The following is a 20,019-nucleotide window of genomic DNA, read 5'->3' as shown; positions in this document are numbered from 1 at the left end:
TAAATGCTTGGATCTGGCGTTCTCTTGGAACGTAGATGTATGAACGTGTGGGTGCACTGTTAGCACTTGCTCTCTGAGCCCTTGCTTCACCATGTAACCTGGTGAGCTCATCTCGCAGTCTGGCAAGCTCTTGCATGGTGGTCTGCATTTCTTTTGTAGCACCTTCACCTATACCCATTATGCCACCTGAGGTGTGGCCATTATCATTACGTGAACTCCCTTCATCACCAGAATCACTAGACATAATGATATATTAATCTTTACTCAGTCCAGTATAAATGAGGATATTTAGTTCAAAACCTGGTTCAAGGATACTACAAGGACAGTCTTTAACTTGGAGCCTTTCTGGATCTTGGTCTTTGTAGCTGAAGTTAGCGCTGGAGTCCTCTACGCTGGTACGGCTGAGTCGTGTGAAACAGGAAGCACCAGAACCTCTTAGATGCCCTCACGCCGTCTCTCGCTGGTCACCACCTCCACAGCAGGATGGCTTCAGACTCAACACCAACGGACGTCACCAGCAATCTTCACCACTGCCGTATTTTTTTTTTTAAGTAAAAATAAGCCACTCTGTTGCCAATTTAAAAAAATGTTTTAGCTACACCCCACTCCTGGTACCAAAATTATGTAGCCCGTGGAATTAGATACCACACAGGACACAATTACTTCCGGGGTTCTTGTAGCTTTAATTTTATTGTTTGAACCTTCGAATGCAGATCGTTTTACTGAGTGCATACATTCCTGTGTCTTTCGAGCAAACAGCTCATAAATGTTCACAGATGTGGCAAGTTTAACAGAAAAGATTTTAAAAAGGGAAATAATAAATACAAAATACGGTGCAAAATACGGCAGTGGACTATGTACGTTAAACAGGGTTTAACAAAGACATGTGGAACTTCCTGAAGATCGCGCAACTTCTCACTCTGTCAGTTACCTTTAAACAGAATTAAAATGCATATAAAACCTTTACATCCCAAATACAATGGCATGGTGTGGCTTTATTCACGCCAACATTACCTTGTCATGCCTGCAATGGCGAACAGCGGTCGACGGCTCGCGCCCAAAATCACCGAACATCAACTCCAGTAGCGTCTAAATCAAACCATCTTGTCAAATTACCGACATACAATATTGTTTGGAATAATGTTACAGGTATATTTCACAAGATATTTACCCTTACTTACTACGGAGTCAGAGCACTGTCACACCGCAATCTTCAGGCGCTCCACACAAGAAAAAAAAGAAAGAATACCCAAGATGCACTTGGATAACTTGCACGGAGTTACAATAAAAGTCCGCCACTGCCACTTACTGGTCAAAACATGCAATGACAACCAAAACTATAAAAATACACTCACAATCTGCCTCACAATTTAAATACATCAAATGACATTTTACATGGCTTGACAGTGTAACAATTACATATATTAACAGTTAAACTATACTAAATTTAAGTGAAAAATCATTTAACATATTTAATAGATTTACCACCCGGCTACATAAATAACATGAAGCAAGCAATTAATAATACATAAAATGCTACTCTTTTACTCTTTTGAGGATTATTTTAATGGCAAATGTCTTTTATGCTTCTATGGGGTTAAATTGAATAAACTCGTTGGTAACACTCTCTATGAAGCTTGCATCTATAACGCCCTATAAGCATCTATAATACACTATAAGCATCTATTGCATCTATAACGCCCATACTTTCCTATAATGTGTATTACAATGACTAATGGCTATGGCTGAAGACAGTGAAATAGCACTGAAGTCTCATTATGCATCTCTACAAAACTTTAGCAAAACAAGTTGGCTATGATGCATTATGACATTTGACAGATAAACAGGCTAATGACATATTTATAATGGATAAATCCGTTTTAAATTGACATGTGTCATAAAGGTGGTTATGAGGTGTTGTGAGGGCATATACATGGTTATAATGAATCTTACAATGACTTATAGCTACACTTATAGGGCATTATAGATGCTTATAAGGCATTATAGATGCAAGCTTCATGAGTTATTATATCTCCTGTGGGGGGCCCAGAATATTTAATTGGACATGGTGGCCTTTGGAGAAAAAAGACTGAGAACCACAGCTGTGAAACACATTGCAAAAAGAGCTCTCTTTTTTTGGCAGGTTACATGTTATTATACCAAAAGTTTGCCATCAAGTCCAGCGCTTTAAGAACAAGTGGTCAATTTTCAGGGCATCCTACAATTTTCTACATATTTCCTTGCAAGTGGTGGAACCAATTGTTCAGCAACTTCTATGTTTAGACACACACAGTCCAGCGTCATAGCATCCCATTACATCCTGCACTGCCTGCTCATTCACATTTGTGCTGTAAATACTTAGGGAGGTTAATTTGGCATGGTGTGGAATGTTAACCAGCCACATGCACAACCCACTTGCCACATAATAACTGCAGTGTCAAAGGGGGAATTTGAGTCAGCATGAGTGAGGAAAAAACCATGTTCTTATAATTTTCACAATTGTTGTACTGTGTGTTTGTATGTCAGAACTTCAGGAGGCCTTTAAGGAGTTTGACTATGATGGGGATGGCTTTATCCATTACAAAGACATAGCAGACTGCATGAGGACCATGGGCTACATGCCCACAGAGATGGAGCTTATCGAGATTATCCAGCAAATTAAGATGAAATGTGAGTGTGTGCATACGTGTACATTATCATCTCTCTGTTAATGGTCAATGTGTGCGCGTGTGTGCATTTGTGTGTGCACGCGCGCAAGTCTGTCTTTCACCCATGTTTGTATGTCCATGTGAATGTGCATGAGCCTGCACCCATGCACATTTATTTTTGTGCGTGCATGCACCTGTGTCAATGCTCATGCATGCGTTTTGCATCTGTGTTTGTTGTTGGTGTGTGTGTGGTCCCTGACATTTTTCTTCAGGGGGCGGTCATGTGGACTTTGATGATTTTTGTGAGTTAATGGGTCCAAGAATGCTCGCTGAGACGGCTCACATGGTTGGGCTGAAGGAACTTCGCTCTGCCTTCAAGCAGGTAAGTGGGACTTGACAAGAGCGTTCAAAAGTTTGCACGACTAAAAAGTACATCCTCAAACGAGTGGGGTCTAGCCATAGGGGAATACACACACCCCTTTGAGGTATGCCTTCGGCGGTACTAAACTTTGAGGTGCCTTCAGGCTCAAACATCAAGATGAGTAAAAGCCAAAGGGGATGATGCAGAGCAGAGATATAAGAGCAGAAAGATTTGATTTAAAAATGCAAATATCCATATACATGTTTTTGGCATTTTATGTCTCTGCTATAAAAGATGCAGCTACTACAGAAACACAACAATTAATGTTTATGCTGATTAAACTTGAATCAACTAAGCACAACATGAGAAAAATACCATCAAATGCTGATGTGCATTTCAAATTTATCTGCCAATTTTTCATCTTATTTCTTATTGCAAATCCAGTGGTACTCACCTTCCAAAAGCACTAATAAAGTTGTACCCTGAAATCATTGAGCCCAGTTAATGTGTGAAGGCACCAGGGGAAGCAAGCGTTTTAAAAAGGAGGTTGTTCCCTCAGAAGGTTGCCTATATTTTCAAATAAGGAAAATTATATCAGATTATGCAAATACCTTTGGAGGTTGCCATCCCAGGGCGATGCCTCATAGAATTAGCTTCACTAACATTTAACACGTCCTAAGAAATGCGCATTCAAGTCGGTGTGGGAATATTAATGAATGGAGATTTTGGTGTAACACGAGGGCAATACAGTAGAGGTGTCTCAGTCACCTACCATGCAACATCGCTTCTGGGGGGAAACTTTAGAAAATCGAAATTCAACTCATCTTTCTTTTAAAGGAGGAATGTATCAATCACTTCTTTTTTGGATTTTCCCCCCCTCCCTTTCTCTCCCCAATTGTTTCCAATTACCCCACTCTTCCGAGCTGTCCTGGTCGCTGCTCCACCCGCTTTGCCGATCCAGGAAAGGCTGCAGACTACCACATGACTCCATTACATATGTCGTCACCAGCCATTTCTTTCCACCTGACAGTGAGGAGCGGTGTTGTAGTCGAGTCACTAAAACTCGAGTCCGAGTCATCAAGGTTGAGTCCGAGTCGAGTTCCAAGATGGGCTCCAGTGCTCCACTGGCACCGTTAAAAAAAAGCTGACATACAAATAAAAAAGGTCTACATTAAACAAAAATGACAGCTGTCACCATTTCAAAAGAGTTTGATTTTGTGACAATAGCCAAACAAATGCTCTCGCAAGCATGTGCACACACACAAAATTTAGAACAGTCTCAATTTCTTTGACATTCTGAACATTGGATGCGCTTCAAAACGCATTGATAGCTGTGAATAGTGTGACATTAGCAAATGGTGGATACAGTATACACACACATATATATATATATATATTCGATAAAACTAGTATTTTCCATAGCATACAATAAATGGACAAAAACTAGTCAAAAGACATTTGTCTATCAGGAATAGTTAGGAACAAAAGGCTGGTGGCACTAGTGTCAAGCACACATGTTGCATTCCAAAAACATAAGATCTGACAGCATGGAACTACTCAAATATGCACAGTGAGGCCTCATCAAAATGCCTCCGTGACTAAATACCCTTTCAATGGGCCCACTGGAAGCAGGGATAGGGAATACCTGTGTGGCAATCTGATAGAGGGCAGGGAATTTGGATTTGTTTTGCTGCCAAAACCTGAGGCACGGGACTGAGTCAGAGTCCTGCTCAGCGATCAAGTCGAGGTATGCAGTCAACTGAGCCTGGACAGATGGCTTCTTCTCCTTGGTGGGAGTCCTCCTATAGTGGGAGAACATTCTCAGTAGGAGACTGAAACATCACCTTCCCCTGGTCCTGTGCCTGCTGCTTGCTTGTCACCCTCTTCCTTTATATACACTCCAAAATGAGAGGGGCCAGGAGAGACTCATTACAAATATGTTACTGACTGAGCCTACATGACAAATTACACTCTTCTGTGCTTTATTGTAACACCAATGATATAAACATCACAACAATCGAATAGTTAATCACTTAACTAACATTAATTACCCTTTGATCTCTGTCTTCAGCTCATCTTTGATGTCACTGTCCAGCTGCACATCATGTTCTAGCCACTGGGAACCAAATGCTGGGTCCAACACAGATGCTATGAAGTAGGCATTGGTGACAGGACATTTGGTGGGGCCTCTTCCTTCAGCTGACTCACATCCTGGTATCTTCACTGCACTGAAGATCTCTGTAAACCTTGTTTTCAAGGAGCTCTCACCAGGGGCCCACAGTATCTGGCTTGTCCTCTTATTTTCTGCAGGTGACAGTGCAAAGTGAGGACACAGGGCACAATCACACTGACAGTGAGTTTTCTCATCCTGAGTTAGGTTGGTTGCCTCCAAGAATGGATCAAAAACTTCAATCAGTTCTTTAAGCTGAGCACTCATGGGGATAAGACAAGGCTTTTGTGCCCCTCTGATTCCAACACACTGGACAGCTTTTGCATGTCTAAATGCACATAAGCCTTCACCTGCTTCAGAGTGGAATTCCATCATGTGGCATTCACTGTTGGAATTGCTGCATCACCAAAGCGGTCTTTAAATGAGGTGCCACTGTGGAGGAGGTTGGCTGCACGGGATGGCTTTGCTAGGGTGCTCGACAGCCCACTGGCATCTTTCAGGCCATCATTTATGACCAACTGCAGTGAGTATATGAAGCATGACAGTCTCTGCATCTTACAGTTCTCATCCAAAAGGGCACTGACTGCCTGTTGATCTTCTGGCATCAGAGCTTGCCACATTTCATCCTCCTCAAATGTGCTGGGATCATGAGCTTCAGCATCACAAGGATCCTCTGGGGGAAAGCTGGCCTGGAAAGCTTTTCTCATGTTGGACGTGTTGTCAGTTATGACAAACTTGATCTTGTCCTTAATCAGGTATTCTTCTGCACAGCATTCAAACATCATTGCAATCTTCTCTCCTGAGTGTTTCCCATGCACTCTTTCGCAGGCAAAAAGATATAACTGAAGGCAGAGTTACTGGTTGTTGTTTTTTGTTTTTTTCCCCCTCCCATCCATTGTCAGTGCCGTCACTCCAAGGAATGCCCGCATCTTTCAATCACTCCAAATGTCTGTGGTAACAGCGACACTCGATGCTTCTGCCAGCTGGCTCTTTGTTCTTTCTTGACTTCCACCATCCCTGGAATGGTCACAGAGGAAATGGTGAATCTTGCTATGGGCCTGTACTGAGGGTCCAGGACATGCAGGAAGTGCCTGAAGTCCTTGTTGTCAATGATGGAGAGAGGCAAGCGGCACTTAATGATTAGATCTTTTACAAGGGCATCACTTATAGCCCTCTGACGTGGATGTTTGAGGTCGTACATCCTTTGCTGTCCATCACTGAAAAATGACGTGATGGTATTCTGACCTGAAGCAGCTGGTGTCACATCTGAAGCAGTGGAGGCACGGTATTCTTGGAACCTAAGGGAAGATAGGATGCATACTTTAGCTTGCTGATGCCAAACTGTTTCACGTAATCTTTTTCTCACAGCGAAAAATGTGTATGGCTATAACAATATGTAATGACATTACAAATTAGACACATTGCTGTTTGAACCATTACCAGTTAAGTTACATATTAAGTTATCTATACAACCAACATGCCCATATTAGTAGATTAACTAATGTAAGCCAGCTGGATAATTGGAAAGTATGAGAAAAGAGACAAAATGCATAATAGACTGACAGGACAGGGATTAATGAGCTAAACCTAATTTATTTATTGATTTAATTATGTTGCTTGCTACCTATCTGAGTTTTAACTCTCCATCATCTGCGAGTCTGCTTGTTTATACTGTAGTTGGGTCATGGAGGGTGTGATATTGTTAGAAGACAGAGCCAGGTCATACTGTTCAAAAGCTATGCATGCCTATTTTTAGAATTTGGCACACCCAATGCTGCATATGCAAAGAAACATATCCACATATTTACAGTATGACAGTAACAGTTAACGCCAACCATGAATAAAACTTTGGTTGAATTACACATTATTGTAACGATCGCTAACATTAGTCTAAGTATGTGGATATTCTTCTGTGCACTGCTGCATTGGGGAAAATTCTAAAAATAGTAACTATGTGCGATCAAAAAAATATTCTTGTAGCTTTCTAACAGTAACGTTACTTGTGTATAAAATTGCACTTGGTTCTACCGTTCTAGTGATTTGATATACCCCTACGACCTAACCGAACATCTTGGACCCAGTGGTTGAGTCCCTTCAGAGGCTAACGTTACCGTTAGCTTGCCAGTCAGCCAGCTATCAACAGTCCAAGTAACGTTAGCCATTTTCTGTGCACGGGACATGTGTGGGCGACAATGTAAAATCATACATGTAGCTAGTTTTGGAAAATTACCATTATAAAAATGTAACTTTGTTCTAATTATATGATTCTATTGGACTTAACTAGCTAGCTACTGACACTGATGGCACACAAATTAGCAAGCTAGGTTAGGCGTACAACTTGGCAAGCGTTGGCTAGCTAGGTAACGTTAACTCAGGGGTCAGGAACCTTTTTGACTGGGAGAGCCATAAAAGCCAAATATTTCTAAATATATTTCATTGAGAACCATATAGTATTTTTAACGTATAATAAATTAAATGTGGCTTACGTTTAATGCGACTTCTGGTGCTGCATGGTTTTGCTGATGGCCTTGTAGTCTGATTCATACGTGGTGAGGTTGAGCTTCATGCAGGCATTGAGGCTTCCATCAGTTAAACGTGAGCGTAGGTTGGTCTTAATGTTCCTCATATGCGAGAATGACTGCTCACATGCATATGTAGAGCCAAACATGGTCAATACGGCAATACCCACACGCTGCATTGTGTGGTATGTCACAGGAAGCTCGTTCCAAGTTTTAAGAATCAGCTGGTCTTCAGGTTGAAGATTTTTCATTTCTGTCCACTTGTGTTCCCTCGCCAGCTCTGCTCGCTGTCGCGCAAGACTTAACAACTCTCCATTAAGTGACTTGAACTTACTCATCCACATGTCTGATGCCTTCTGGTCAACAACTTCCAGCTCAAAGTCTCCGATAGAGACCCCGGGGATGCATGTCAGGTCGATTTTGTCCACTGCACACTCATGTGGATGAGTGATGAACTTGAAAAGACCAGTGCGCACACGAAATTCTCCAAAACGTGCTTTGAATGACTGCAGGAGATTGGACGTAAAGCCAGCTAGCTGCTGGAGATCCAGATGTTGAGTGGAGTCACTTGCTAAGCATGCATCTCTAAATTGTTGCAGTCTTTCAAAGTGCAGAAGACGACCTGTTTCAATGTCCCTGAGAAAGACTTCCAGCTTGCTTTCAAATGCAAACACTGCTTGTTGAAGGGATGAGATTGTATTTCCAATACCTTGCATTTTCACATTGAGTTGGTTCAGATGGCCAGTTATGTCCACGAGATAGTGAAACTGCAGGAGCCAGTCAGTGTTGTCTAGCTCAGGATGCTTGACGCCTTTCATTTCAAGAAAAGTCCGGATTTCACTCAAGCAAGCTGCAAAACGGCTGAGCACCTTCCCCCTTGACAACCAACGCACATTGCTGTGTAAAAGCAGACCGGGATAATGATTCCCAACTTCTTCTAACAGAGCTTTAAACTGGCGATCATTTAAAGCTCGGGTAACAATAAAGTTGACCACTCGAATGACCAGCGACATCACCTCACCAAGCTCCTGGCTACACGTCTGAGCGCAAAGCGCCTCCTGGTGCAGGATGCAATTAAAACTTATAGTCCATGGGCCAGACGATATTTCGGTACACTCAAGGTGGCAAAACTTACTTATAATTTTTGAAAGGATCCATGTCTGTAGATGATATTTTGGTATGATAACCATTCCTGAGTGGCAGCTGTATCACAGTTATCAGCTCATGAAGTTAACCACCCGCTAAACTAAATTGCATTTTAGACGCTGGTGCATATCCTGGTTTAGCCTCATGGTCAGGACATTTTTCAATGTTCTATAATATTGTCTTTGGTATCATTTTAAAGGGGACCTTCTTAGCTTTCATTCAAGCCCTGTTGTGGATATTTCTCACAAATATAGAGGTCACTTGAGCTCTTCAACCCGTCAATAACACACATCTTTCTGCAATTTTCGCCTAAACTATATACTTTCTTTTAGCCCTGTGGCATCTAGGAATATCAGGGACACAAAACACAAACACTGGAATACTCACAGTGTAATGTCCGTAGACGCCTTGTCTTACTGACATAAGAATAATTCAAGAACGAGCCGACTTCGTAGGTTCTTAACTGTGTAGCTTTTACTAGCGTTCATCCGACATACAACCTTCATAACATGCGCTTCTCACTTCCTGTATACGTCACACGCACTGCACGTACACCCGTGAGTAGGTCAAGTTAAACACGTGACCTTTCATTCATTACATCTCCCCCTCTAAGATGATTTTCTAACCTGTATATCACCCCCCTTTTCACACAAAAAATAAAAAATCCCCCACAGCACACAAGTCCATACGCTTCACAAATCCAGCCGGATTGCAGGCTTGCTCACCCTGCCAGAGCGAGTAACATATGGTGTGGAAGTTGGCATTTCTGCTGCTCGGGACTCATCCGTGTTTCCACTCTCCCCTGGAGTGACATGGTCAGGATCCCTGCTGACAGAGGTGAGTGTTTTGGGTGTGGCCAACAGGTGGCGCCTGTTCCTTCTGTAATGTTCACCTTGAGCTGTCTCCACTATGTAGGATCTGGGAGTGGAGCTCTGACTGTGAACAACTGCTGGCATTGTCCATGTTTTCTGTCCATCAAGTTTGGTGAGTACTGCGTCACCCGAGTTCAGTGGGCGCAGTGTCCGCACGCCGTTCCTGCGGTTGTAGTAGAAAGCCTGCCTCGATTTGGCTGCGGCGTCAGCGGTTTTGATCAGTTCCTCTTTAGGCCAGGCCGGTTTCAGGTTATGCTGCAATGTGGGTAAGGTGGTTCTGAGTCTCCTACCCATGAGCAATTCCGCTGGACTGGCTCCAGTGGAAGAAGAGGGTGTAGCTCTGTATGTCAACAGGGCGAGGAGAGGGTCTTCCTGCCTTAATATGCTTTTGGCTATCTGAACAGCCCTCTCTGCCTGTCCATTACTCTGGGGGTAGTGTGGGCTTGAAGTCACATGGATGAAATCATAATCCTCACTGAACCTCCTCATCTCTTCTGAAACTAACTGTGGCCCATTATCGCTAACTACAATTTCAGGGATACCAAAACGTGCAAATGTAGCCTTCAGCCTAGCTACAACCTGACTGCTAGTAGTTGTTGGTAGATTTAGGATCTCCAAAAACCTGGAATAATAGTCAGACACTATCAAGTAGTTTTGCTTTTTGTACTCACACAGGTCTATGCCAACTTTCTGCCATGGTCTAGATGGGAGCTCACTTGACATTAAAGGCTCTTTTCTCTGTGTGTTCTTGTGTTCTCTGCAGAATTGACATTGCTGTATCTTTGTTGTAATGTGCTCTGTCATTTTGGGCCACCACACTGACTGGCTAGCTCTCTCTCTGCACTTAACTATCCCCTGGTGCCCGTCGTGTATTCTGTCTAAGATCACCTCCCTCATCTCTGTGGGAATGACGATACGACTGCCACTGATGACTAAACCATCTACCTCAGATAACTCCCCTCTCACCTGATAAAAGTCTCTGACTGTCTCCGGCACTTTATCGACATACTCAGGCCAGCCGTGTCTGATGAAGCCCAACACTGTCTGGAGCTGCAGATCCCCATCCGTGCTCTGTTTTATCTCCTGCATCCTTTGAGGTGTGGCAGGCACCTGGCACACGATGGCATCAATGTGCGCTGCAACATCAACATGAGAAGCACCATCTCCGTAGCGCTGCTCTGGGCCTCTGGAGAGTGCATCAGCCACAGCTAAAGTTTTGCCTGGTGCGTATTCAGCCACTGCATTGAAACGCATCAGCCTCATTAACAGTCTCTGGCACCTAATGGGCACATTATCCAAGTCTTTGCTGTTCATGAGAGGCACTAGTGGTTTATGATCGGTGACAAGTCTGAAATTGTCAAGCCCAAACAAGTACTTCTCGAACCTTTCACATGCCCAGACGCTGGCTAAGCACTCTTTCTCGATCTGTGCGTACCTTGTCTCTGCGTCACTCAGCCGTCGGGAGCAGTAGGCCACGGGCTTCCAGTGTTCCCCGTGCTGCTGGAGCAGAACGCCTCCCAGCCCGTAGCTGCTGGCATCTGCTGACACCACCGTAGCCTTAGTGACGTCATAAAAGGTGAGTACCGGGGCGGTGGCGAGTGCTGCTTTAAGGTCTTGGAATGCTGTGTTCTGTGCAGGTCCCCACAGCCACTCTGTCGTTGCTTTAAGCAGTCCATAAAGCGGCTGACCTACAGTGGACAGCTCTGGGACGTATTTTGCCAAATAGTTCACCATCCCGAGGAACCTCTTGAGTTCCGTCACGTTCTGGGGCTGAGGAAAGTTCTCTATTCCGGCCACTTTGTCCGGGTCAGGTCTGATGCCTGCCTCGTTGATGATATGACCAAGGAAGCGGACTTGTTTCTGTTTGAACTTGCATTTCGCTTGGTTCAGTTTGAGACCTGCTGTTTCAATGACCCCCAGTGCTTCTGCTAGGCGCCGGTCATGGATTTCCTCAGTCTCTCCATGTATAAGGATGTCATCCATGTACACCTCTGTGCCCTCTAGCCCGGTCAGAGTTTCCGCCATCTTTCTCTGGAAAATCTCTGGAGCACTCGTTATACCAAATGGAAGGCGGCAGAAAGCATACCTCCCAAATGGGGTGATGAAAGTGGTGAGCCCCCTGCTGTCTTCATGCAAGGGGATCTGGTAAAACCCACTTGCTGCATCCAACGTTGTGAAGAACTTTGACCCTGCGAGCCTTGGCATTATTTCCTCCATAGTGGGCAGCACGTATTTCTCACGTTTCACCGCTCGATTCAGCCTCCTGAGGTCAGCGCAGCAGCGAACCTCTTTCTTGTTCGGTTTCAGCACCGGCACCATAGCGGCGCACCATTCTGTGGGCTGAGTCACTTTTTCAATAATGCCCTCATTTTCCATGCGCTGCAGTTCTTTCTTAACCAGTGGTACAAGTGGCAGCGGTATCCGTCTGGCTGTATGCACCGCGTATGGCTGGGCACCCTCCACCAGAGCTATTTTCACTGGGTCTGTTTTCAGCAGTCCACTTGAACCGAAAACTCCACTGACCTCATTCATCCGCTTCACTAGACCCATCTCCACTGCCTCTGGACGACTCAGCAGACAGCTGCCTCTCCCCTTGATCACATACACTGGAAAGGAGTATTGTTTCTCCTTGTAGTTGGTTGTGGCTTGAAACTGTCCTATGCAGCTGATGTTTCCACCTGGGCTTATGAAGCATGTGTCAGGAGGTCCCAGTTTTATGTTTGGCTTCAGCTTTTTAAATGTCCCTTGGTTGATAACAGTAGCGTCAGCCCCCGTGTCAATTTTGAAGGTTATTGGTACATCACTTATTGTTAAACTAACAGTCCAATCTTCCTGACTGCTCTCTTTGCCAACTTCTCCCAGAAAGTACAGCTGTTTAACCTCTTCAGTGACTTCTCTCACCGCTTTAGAGTGACATACACGCTCCCAATGTCCCTTTTTATGACACTTGTTGCACTTACTGTTCGTTGCAGGACACTTCCGCTCATCGGTGTGCTGCGTCTTGCCGCACCTCCCGCATTCATCTACTTTGTTGGTTGCAGGACTGCTGCCACCATGACGCTGTCCGCCCTTTTTGTTTTGGCGTCCGTCCCGCCGTCGGACAACGTTGACGTTAGCCAGCTGGGCCTCTGGTTGGTTAGCTTGGAGGCTGAGCTGCTTTGTTATTGCCTCCGCCTGGCGCACTTGTTCAATGACTTTCACCAGAGTAAGGTCCGCTGTGAGCTGGAACTGACGGGAGAGCACTTTGTCTTTTATGCCCACTACCAGACGGTCTCTGATATGTTCATCCCTCTTGTCCCCAAACTCACAGTGTTCAGACAGCTCATACAATGTCCGGATGTACATCTCCGCTGTCTCTCCTGGCTGCTGGCTACGTTGATAGAAGCACGCCCTCTCATGTATGATGTTACGGCGGGGAATAAAGTAGTCGTCGAACTTTTTCAGTACGATATCATAGTCCACTTTATCACCCTCCGCCGCGAAGTCAAACGAGCTGAATATCTTTTCAGCCTCGCTGCCCATTGCATAAATCAGCGAACTCACTTGAATCTCCCCGTCGTCTTTATCCAGCTTTGTCGCGAGCCTGAAGCGCGAAAACCGTTGTCTCCACTCCGGCCATTCAACGGGGCAGTCAAACTTGAATTCACTCGGCGGATTAAACTTCGGCATGACCGCTCGTGTTCAGATACACAGACTATTCTGACACCATGTAATGTCCGTAGACGCCTTGTCTTACTGACATAAGAATAATTCAAGAACGAGCCGACTTCGTAGGTTCTTAACTGTGTAGCTTTTACTAGCGTTCATCCGACATACAACCTTCATAACATGCGCTTCTCACTTCCTGTATACGTCACACGCACTGCACGTACACCCGTGAGTAGGTCAAGTTAAACACGTGACCTTTCATTCATTACACACAGGACTGTAAAGATTCAGGAAATGTATAATATACCCATACTATTTCATTGTGTGAGGTGATTGTGAGCCTTAAATGAGAACTAGACCAAAGCCAGTTAGGTCACAAACTGGTCTCTATACATTTGTTTAAATACACAATCAAAATACATGATAAAAAGGAATACCATAGTGAGGTAATGAACTATTTTAATATTTTAAACAACATTGACATTTACATATACTTAGTCAATGATACATGTAATCCCATATCATTAGTGGGTATATGTAATGGTAATGGGTAGGGTAATGGGTATATGTGAATATGGTTACATTATTGTTATCAAGCTCTGGGTAACCAAGTCCAGAATCAGCATCCTGTGCATCAATAGACTACTACCACAGTAATACCATCAGAATCATCACACTGTCATTCATCAAACTGCTCGTTTCTCTCATCATCTGACTCCCCAAGTTCAAAGTCCAGTTCTGGACCATCCTGCTGTTTTTGGTTACTGCAGGTCTGTAACCTGCACATGTCTGTGCATGGAGGTCCATTTGACAGGCACATGCAGCTTGGCATTTTGCATGAATGCACACACTTGCATGTTAGCATTTCCAAGACCACATCTGGTGCAGGTGGGGAGCGCATCCAGTAAATGGCCAGCTTGCCTTCATCGTCTGTCCATCCATACTCAGTAGGGCTTGGCACCACAGGGTTAGCCTGCAGACAGCACTTCCATATTGCTGCCTGATAGTTGGCTCGTTGAACATGCATAAAGAGACAGTCTCTACATGGTGGCAGCTGGCTGGACTCAACCTCTCCCCTTTTGGTGCAGAAGAGCTGGTAACGCAGTTTGTTCACCTCAGTAGTGCTGCTATTAGCAACATACATCCGACAGGTGAACTGCTCAATTTTCTGGAACAGCTCATCATTCACATTCCATGTCTGTCCCAGTTGACTAAAAGTCTCTTGGCAGGAAGTGTGCTTTCTCACTATCTTCAGGGCATTCAGCTTCCCTCGACCAGCGAATGCACTGACAGTGTCGCAGCCTGTGAAGGCATGTAAGCCAATTAGGCTGTCACAGATGCTGTCTCCAAGTGAACTTGCCAGTTTGGTGATGTCGACAAACCGTGTGCGGTTCTGAGTCCCACACTTCTGGTAGATGGGACAGGTGATGTCCTTCTGGAAGCCAAGACAAAGCACCATGACATCAGTGTCCTCAGCTGTGATGATAACTGACTTTGAGCCCGCATTTGCTGCATGCAATGCATGCAGGAGCAGACGGGTGTCAGCTTCATCATGTGTGGAGTGCAGTTCTGCTGCTTCCTCACACCCATCTTCTGTCAACTTGTAGCAGGTTTCCTCACAGGTCATGTACAACACCTTGCCATGCAGCATAGCTCTGTATCGTGGGAGTTTCCACTCTTCCACCAGAAACTTGATGAGACTGGTCTTGTTGGAGGAACTGCACAGAAATTTTCTCCACTGCTGGACGTGGTGTCCCCCTGCAAGATTCTTGTACTGGAGAGTGATGTCTCCACCCCGGTTCAGTCGTTCAGCATCTTTGATCGAAGTCTGGTGATAGACATCAAAAACAACATCAATCCTCCCACTCTGTGCTCCCTCATGGAGGACCTGGGTCAAGGCTGACTCTGCCACCTGTGCAAAGGTTTTGTTGTTGCCATTCATTTTTTGGACCAGGCTCATCCCATCAATGATGGAAGTAGATGGGATTGGGATGTCTTCTGCAGGAGATACATTCTTTTCAAGCTCTCTGGCAAGTGCAGCCTTGTTTGTTTTTCGTAAGGACCCATCAGCATTTGCCAGTGCCCATGGTAGTGGGCCCAATGGGTAGGCAAGGACATCCTTCAGATTCACCTTCCTGCTTTCAGCCACCAGGATCATGTGACTGAAAAGGTTTCTATCTGCCTTCAGAACCACATCCTGTGCTTTCTTTCCATGAGCTTGTTTTGCGCTGACATTGGAGAATGTTTTCAGACTTTGCTTGGTCATCTTGTCGTGGAATTTCACAGGTGGTGGGTCTGCATCTAACCTTGTTTGCTGGAATGCTTGGTAGGCCTCTTCTCCTTTCTCAAGAGCTCTCAAGAGATCTATGGTCACATCAGGTGGAGCCATGTTGCCAGTGGAGAGGCTAACCAAATCAATCTCATCAGGGGACATAGGATTGAGCCAGTTATTCTCCATAAGGTCCATGAGAGACTGGACATCTGCTTCATCTCTCTTGATCCTTGGACTCTGTAGATCTGGATGAGACCATTTGCACCTGCCTTGACCTGTCAGGTCTCTCAGCTGTCTGAGGTACATGCTTCTATACTCAGCTGTGAGATAATATTTGGTCACAGCTCCTGGCTTCAAGCTGAATCCCTTTGTCCCTCCAGCTGTTTGGGTGTCTTTGTTCACCGTTTCTTCTAAAGCTTGGTCAACAGGGATTCGGCCAAAGGGATTGGTGGAGCCCAGTTGGACTGAGAAGCCTCCTTCCATGAATTCTGTGTACACATCTGGGTGTGTGATGGGCAGCTCAGACATCTGGGCGTAGTAGTAGGGGAGGTAGCGTGCATAATTCATCCTGTCATAAGCAAAGCACCATGGGATCATTGCTCGAATGCTAGCCAAGTGTAGCATCCAGTCTCGCTCTCTGGATGCTCGGATGAGCCCCAACAAGACTTCAACCATGTCCAAATAGGACATCCAGAAGTTCGAGAGGCTGCCGTTTCCACCTCTAAGGAACTCACGGTAGACTTCAAATAGATCCATGATGCGTGTACAAGAGCTGTTCTCGAGGACCTCCTTCAAAGCATGTTGTGAGACTTCTTTCCCAAGGCTGTCAATGGTCTTCAGTGTCTCATTCAGGTGAACCATGTCATTCCTGTGAGTTTCTTCCAACCAGGACAGGAAACCATTCAAGGTCAGTCGCATGAGAGCCTCATACAGGAGCTTGTGTAGTCGCACTGCCCTATTGTACTTGCGGCCATCCATAACACCAGCAATTGAGCCTTCTGCAATCATGCCAGACTCAATGCAGAGGTCTTTGAGTCCAGCATCTTGGAAACGCTTTCCTATTATTGCCAGCAGTGTGCAGATGGTGTGGAATACCCCAAGCCTAACGATGATATCATGGAACTTGTCATGGTGTTTCCATGTGATCTCGACAGCCTTCGCATACAGGGCTTGGTCAAAGACACAGACAATCTTCCTCAGGCCTAAGCACTGCATGATGCTCAGTGACTGGTTAAGCACCTCGTTGACAGTGGACATTTGTGTCGCTGGAGCATTGATGGTAGGCAGATAGCCTATATTGTCGGGGATGACCGTCATCTCTCCTCGAGTCAGGATGTTGAAGCCTGTCCAGCTGCTGACTGACTGTTCTTCTTGTTGTGACATGCGTGCTAGGACCCAAAGAAGGTTTTTCTCTCTGGCAAGCTTAGTATTGGCTGCAGTATCGGCATCTGACTTTTTGCTTTGTGGTGGCCCTACCCGTTGTCCAGCATTGTAAGTTGGTAACATTGGTGGGGGTCCATCAATGCTTCTCTTCTTTGTTTTGGGAACAGTGGGCATGGGTTGGACAGGAAGTGGGTTGACTGGCTTTGCTTGCACAGCAATCCCATTGACTCTGTGAGATGTTCCCTCACCACTGACAGTTTCTTCAAGACGGTCGATATTGTCCCAGGCTAAAGTTGTGAATATGCCAGGATGGATGTTAGCTGGAAGGGCAATGCCACTCCCTGATGATGAGAGTTTCTGGAGACACAGGGCAGTGTTGATCTCTTCCATCTGTGAATAGGACACACTGTGACCAAGTCGGTTGAGGATGTTTATCGACTCTACATTTCCTGTCAACGATTTGACACTGAATGGCAGAACAATGTGCTTGGAAGGCTTGGTATTTCCACATGTCACTGCATATACTATGTCATGGCCAAATGACTGCAGAAGGCACTGCACTCTCTGGGATGCATGATCAGGATCATTTGAGCCTGTGAGTAGAGAGTACAGGAAGATAATGAGCGACTCTGGAATGGTAGGACATTCTGCTTCTGGGTTGACTTCAGGCGGCCTGGTTTGAGGAACATCTTGACTTTTAATGTCTGCTCTCAATTTGATGGCTGCTTTGGCTATAACATCTTGTGCACTGACACTTTTCAGGGTCTGCAGCTCCCTTTTGAGAGACTGATTTTCTTTGACAAGTTCCCTCATGGACAAGTTATCGGGATAGAGGAGGAATTTTCCTTTCTCATCAGGGAATATCTGCAAGGCTCCAGCAAACTCACTCTCCAGGTTTCGCCTTATGTGCTTCTTGGTTGATTCCTTGACTTGGGCAATGCCTTGGGAGTTCATTGAAGCTACCAGTCTAGAAGAGAGATCAGTCATTGTCATCACTTGAGGATTGCCAAAAAGCTCCATCCTGATGAAGAGGAACAGCTCATTGTATGCCTTATTCACAGCAGCTTCATACTGGGCTACAGCATCATCATCTTCATTGCTGGCAACCTCTCCTTTGGAAACCTCTTCTTTGGTGTAAAGTCTATAGCATGACCTGTGGTAGTGCCCTTCAGCTGCTACAAGGTCTCTACTCACAATGGCAAGGATTCTGCTGTCCCTTTTCTTTGTGGCTGCACTCCTGATCTTTGCATCAGCTCGCAGTTCTCGACACTGCACCAGTACTTCTCTCGTATTCTGTCTCTTGGAATATTTGCTGTTTTTCTGACAAAATATGCACTCTGCATCATAAGTCCTAGATGTACTTGGAGCATGTCGAGCTACTCTCTTAGATTGTTTCTCTTCAGCAGAGACACAACTTTTCTTTTCTTTTGCAAGGAGGCCATCAAGAATTTGCTTCATAGTGAAGATACTGCGACACTTTCTGTGGTAGTAGATTGCTGGAATCTGTCCCTCAGGAATGTCTTTTGCCAGTTTCAAAACTGGTGCATGATTTCGTATCTGAGCTGCCCTGAGCAGAGTTCTCCATGAGTCGACACTTTGTAGTGAAACCAGCTTATCTGTATCATCAGAACAGTGGATAATGCACTCCACCCGTGGGCGCTTTGGTATTGGGTAAAAACTTGCTTGTTCACCAGTGGCCATATTCAGTCAGTTTTCACCTGCCACATACAAACAAATACATGTAACTTAGGTGTATGAACACTACTAAAACAAAGTTTACTTTGCTTCACCAGCGTCATATTACCATTATTTATCTTACATAGCCACAAATAGATACATTACCTAGTTGCTATGCAACAGCTGTATTTTGTCCACATGAGGCCGCTAAAATCAACACAAGATGAAAGTTCCTCGTAGCCACTTTAACTAATCATATTAACATATACATTAAAAGAACATGCTAACATTATGGGAAATTAGCTTACAATCTTCTCCAGAGTGAGACAAGAAGATAGATACCAGTTTCCTCTATATGTGTTTAGTAGAAAGCTATCTGGCTGCACGTTAGCCTAGCTTAGCACAATGAATGGAAGTACACAGTACTGGTTATCCTTGGTTGTTGGCCAACTAAGAACTGTCCCAGAGTTTAAGCTAGGCTAATCAGTACAAGGGGTGTTGAAATGCTATATTTGTAAAAATCTAGGCAAATACACAATCCTGAGAGGCACAGAAACAGGTTTCCTGAAAGAAAAATGAAATAGCTGCTCATTTGGAAAGGTTATCATGTATTATTTTACTTCTGTTAGTGTACCAAATAAAATGGCACCAGTGAAGTTGTGTCACCTTGGGTGATATCGATATCTGGTCTGACCCATGGACTAACTGGCTTTGTTCTAGTTAGTTTCTTAGTAATAATGCCCTTCTAATTTAAGGTTCACAATCACCTCACACAATGAAATAGTATGGGTATATTATACATTTCCTGAATCTTTACAGTCCTGTGAGTATTCCAGTTTTTGTGTTTTGTGTCCCTGATATTCCTAGATGCCACAGGGCTAAAAGGAAGTATATAGTTTAGGCGAACATTGCAGAAAGATGTGTGTTATTGACGGGTTGAAGAGCTCAAGTGACCTCTATATTTGTGAGAAATATCCACAACAGGGCTTGAATGAAAGCTAAGAAGGTCCCCTTTAAAAGGATACCAAAGACAATATTATAGAACATTGAATAATGTCCTGACCATGAGGCTAAACCAGGATATGCACCAGCGTCTAAAATGCAATTTACTTTAGGGGGTGGTTAACTTCATGAGCTGATAACTGTGATACAGCTGCCACTCAGGAATGGTTATCATACCAAAATATCATCTACAGACATGGATCCTTTCAAAAATTATAAGTAAGTTTTGCCCCCTTGAGTGTACCGAAATAGGAAATTTTGGGCTCTGGCCCATGGACTATTAGGATGGCTCTCTTTTCATGTTCACGGAGAAGCGCTACA

At 44.6% G+C, this 20,019-nt stretch overlaps 1 protein-coding gene across 1 annotated transcript in view; it reads left to right on the top strand.

Annotated features, from left to right (window-relative positions):
• The window catches only part of cabp4 (calcium binding protein 4), a 51,532-nt gene that overhangs the window by 15,337 nt on the left and 16,176 nt on the right, over positions 1 to 20,019 (top strand). The window contains exons 4-5 of the mRNA XM_056280506.1: positions 2,527 to 2,670; positions 2,921 to 3,030. Of these exons, the coding sequence (XP_056136481.1) occupies positions 2,527 to 2,670; positions 2,921 to 3,030 (254 nt within the window). The remainder of the gene's footprint in view (positions 1 to 2,526; positions 2,671 to 2,920; positions 3,031 to 20,019) is intronic.

The sequence above is a fragment of the Lampris incognitus genome, chromosome 5 (assembly GCF_029633865.1).
Source record: "Lampris incognitus isolate fLamInc1 chromosome 5, fLamInc1.hap2, whole genome shotgun sequence".
Lineage (NCBI taxonomy): Eukaryota > Metazoa > Chordata > Actinopteri > Lampriformes > Lampridae > Lampris > Lampris incognitus.
Note: the sequence above shows the minus strand (reverse complement) of the source record. Positions and strands in the feature narration are given on the sequence as shown.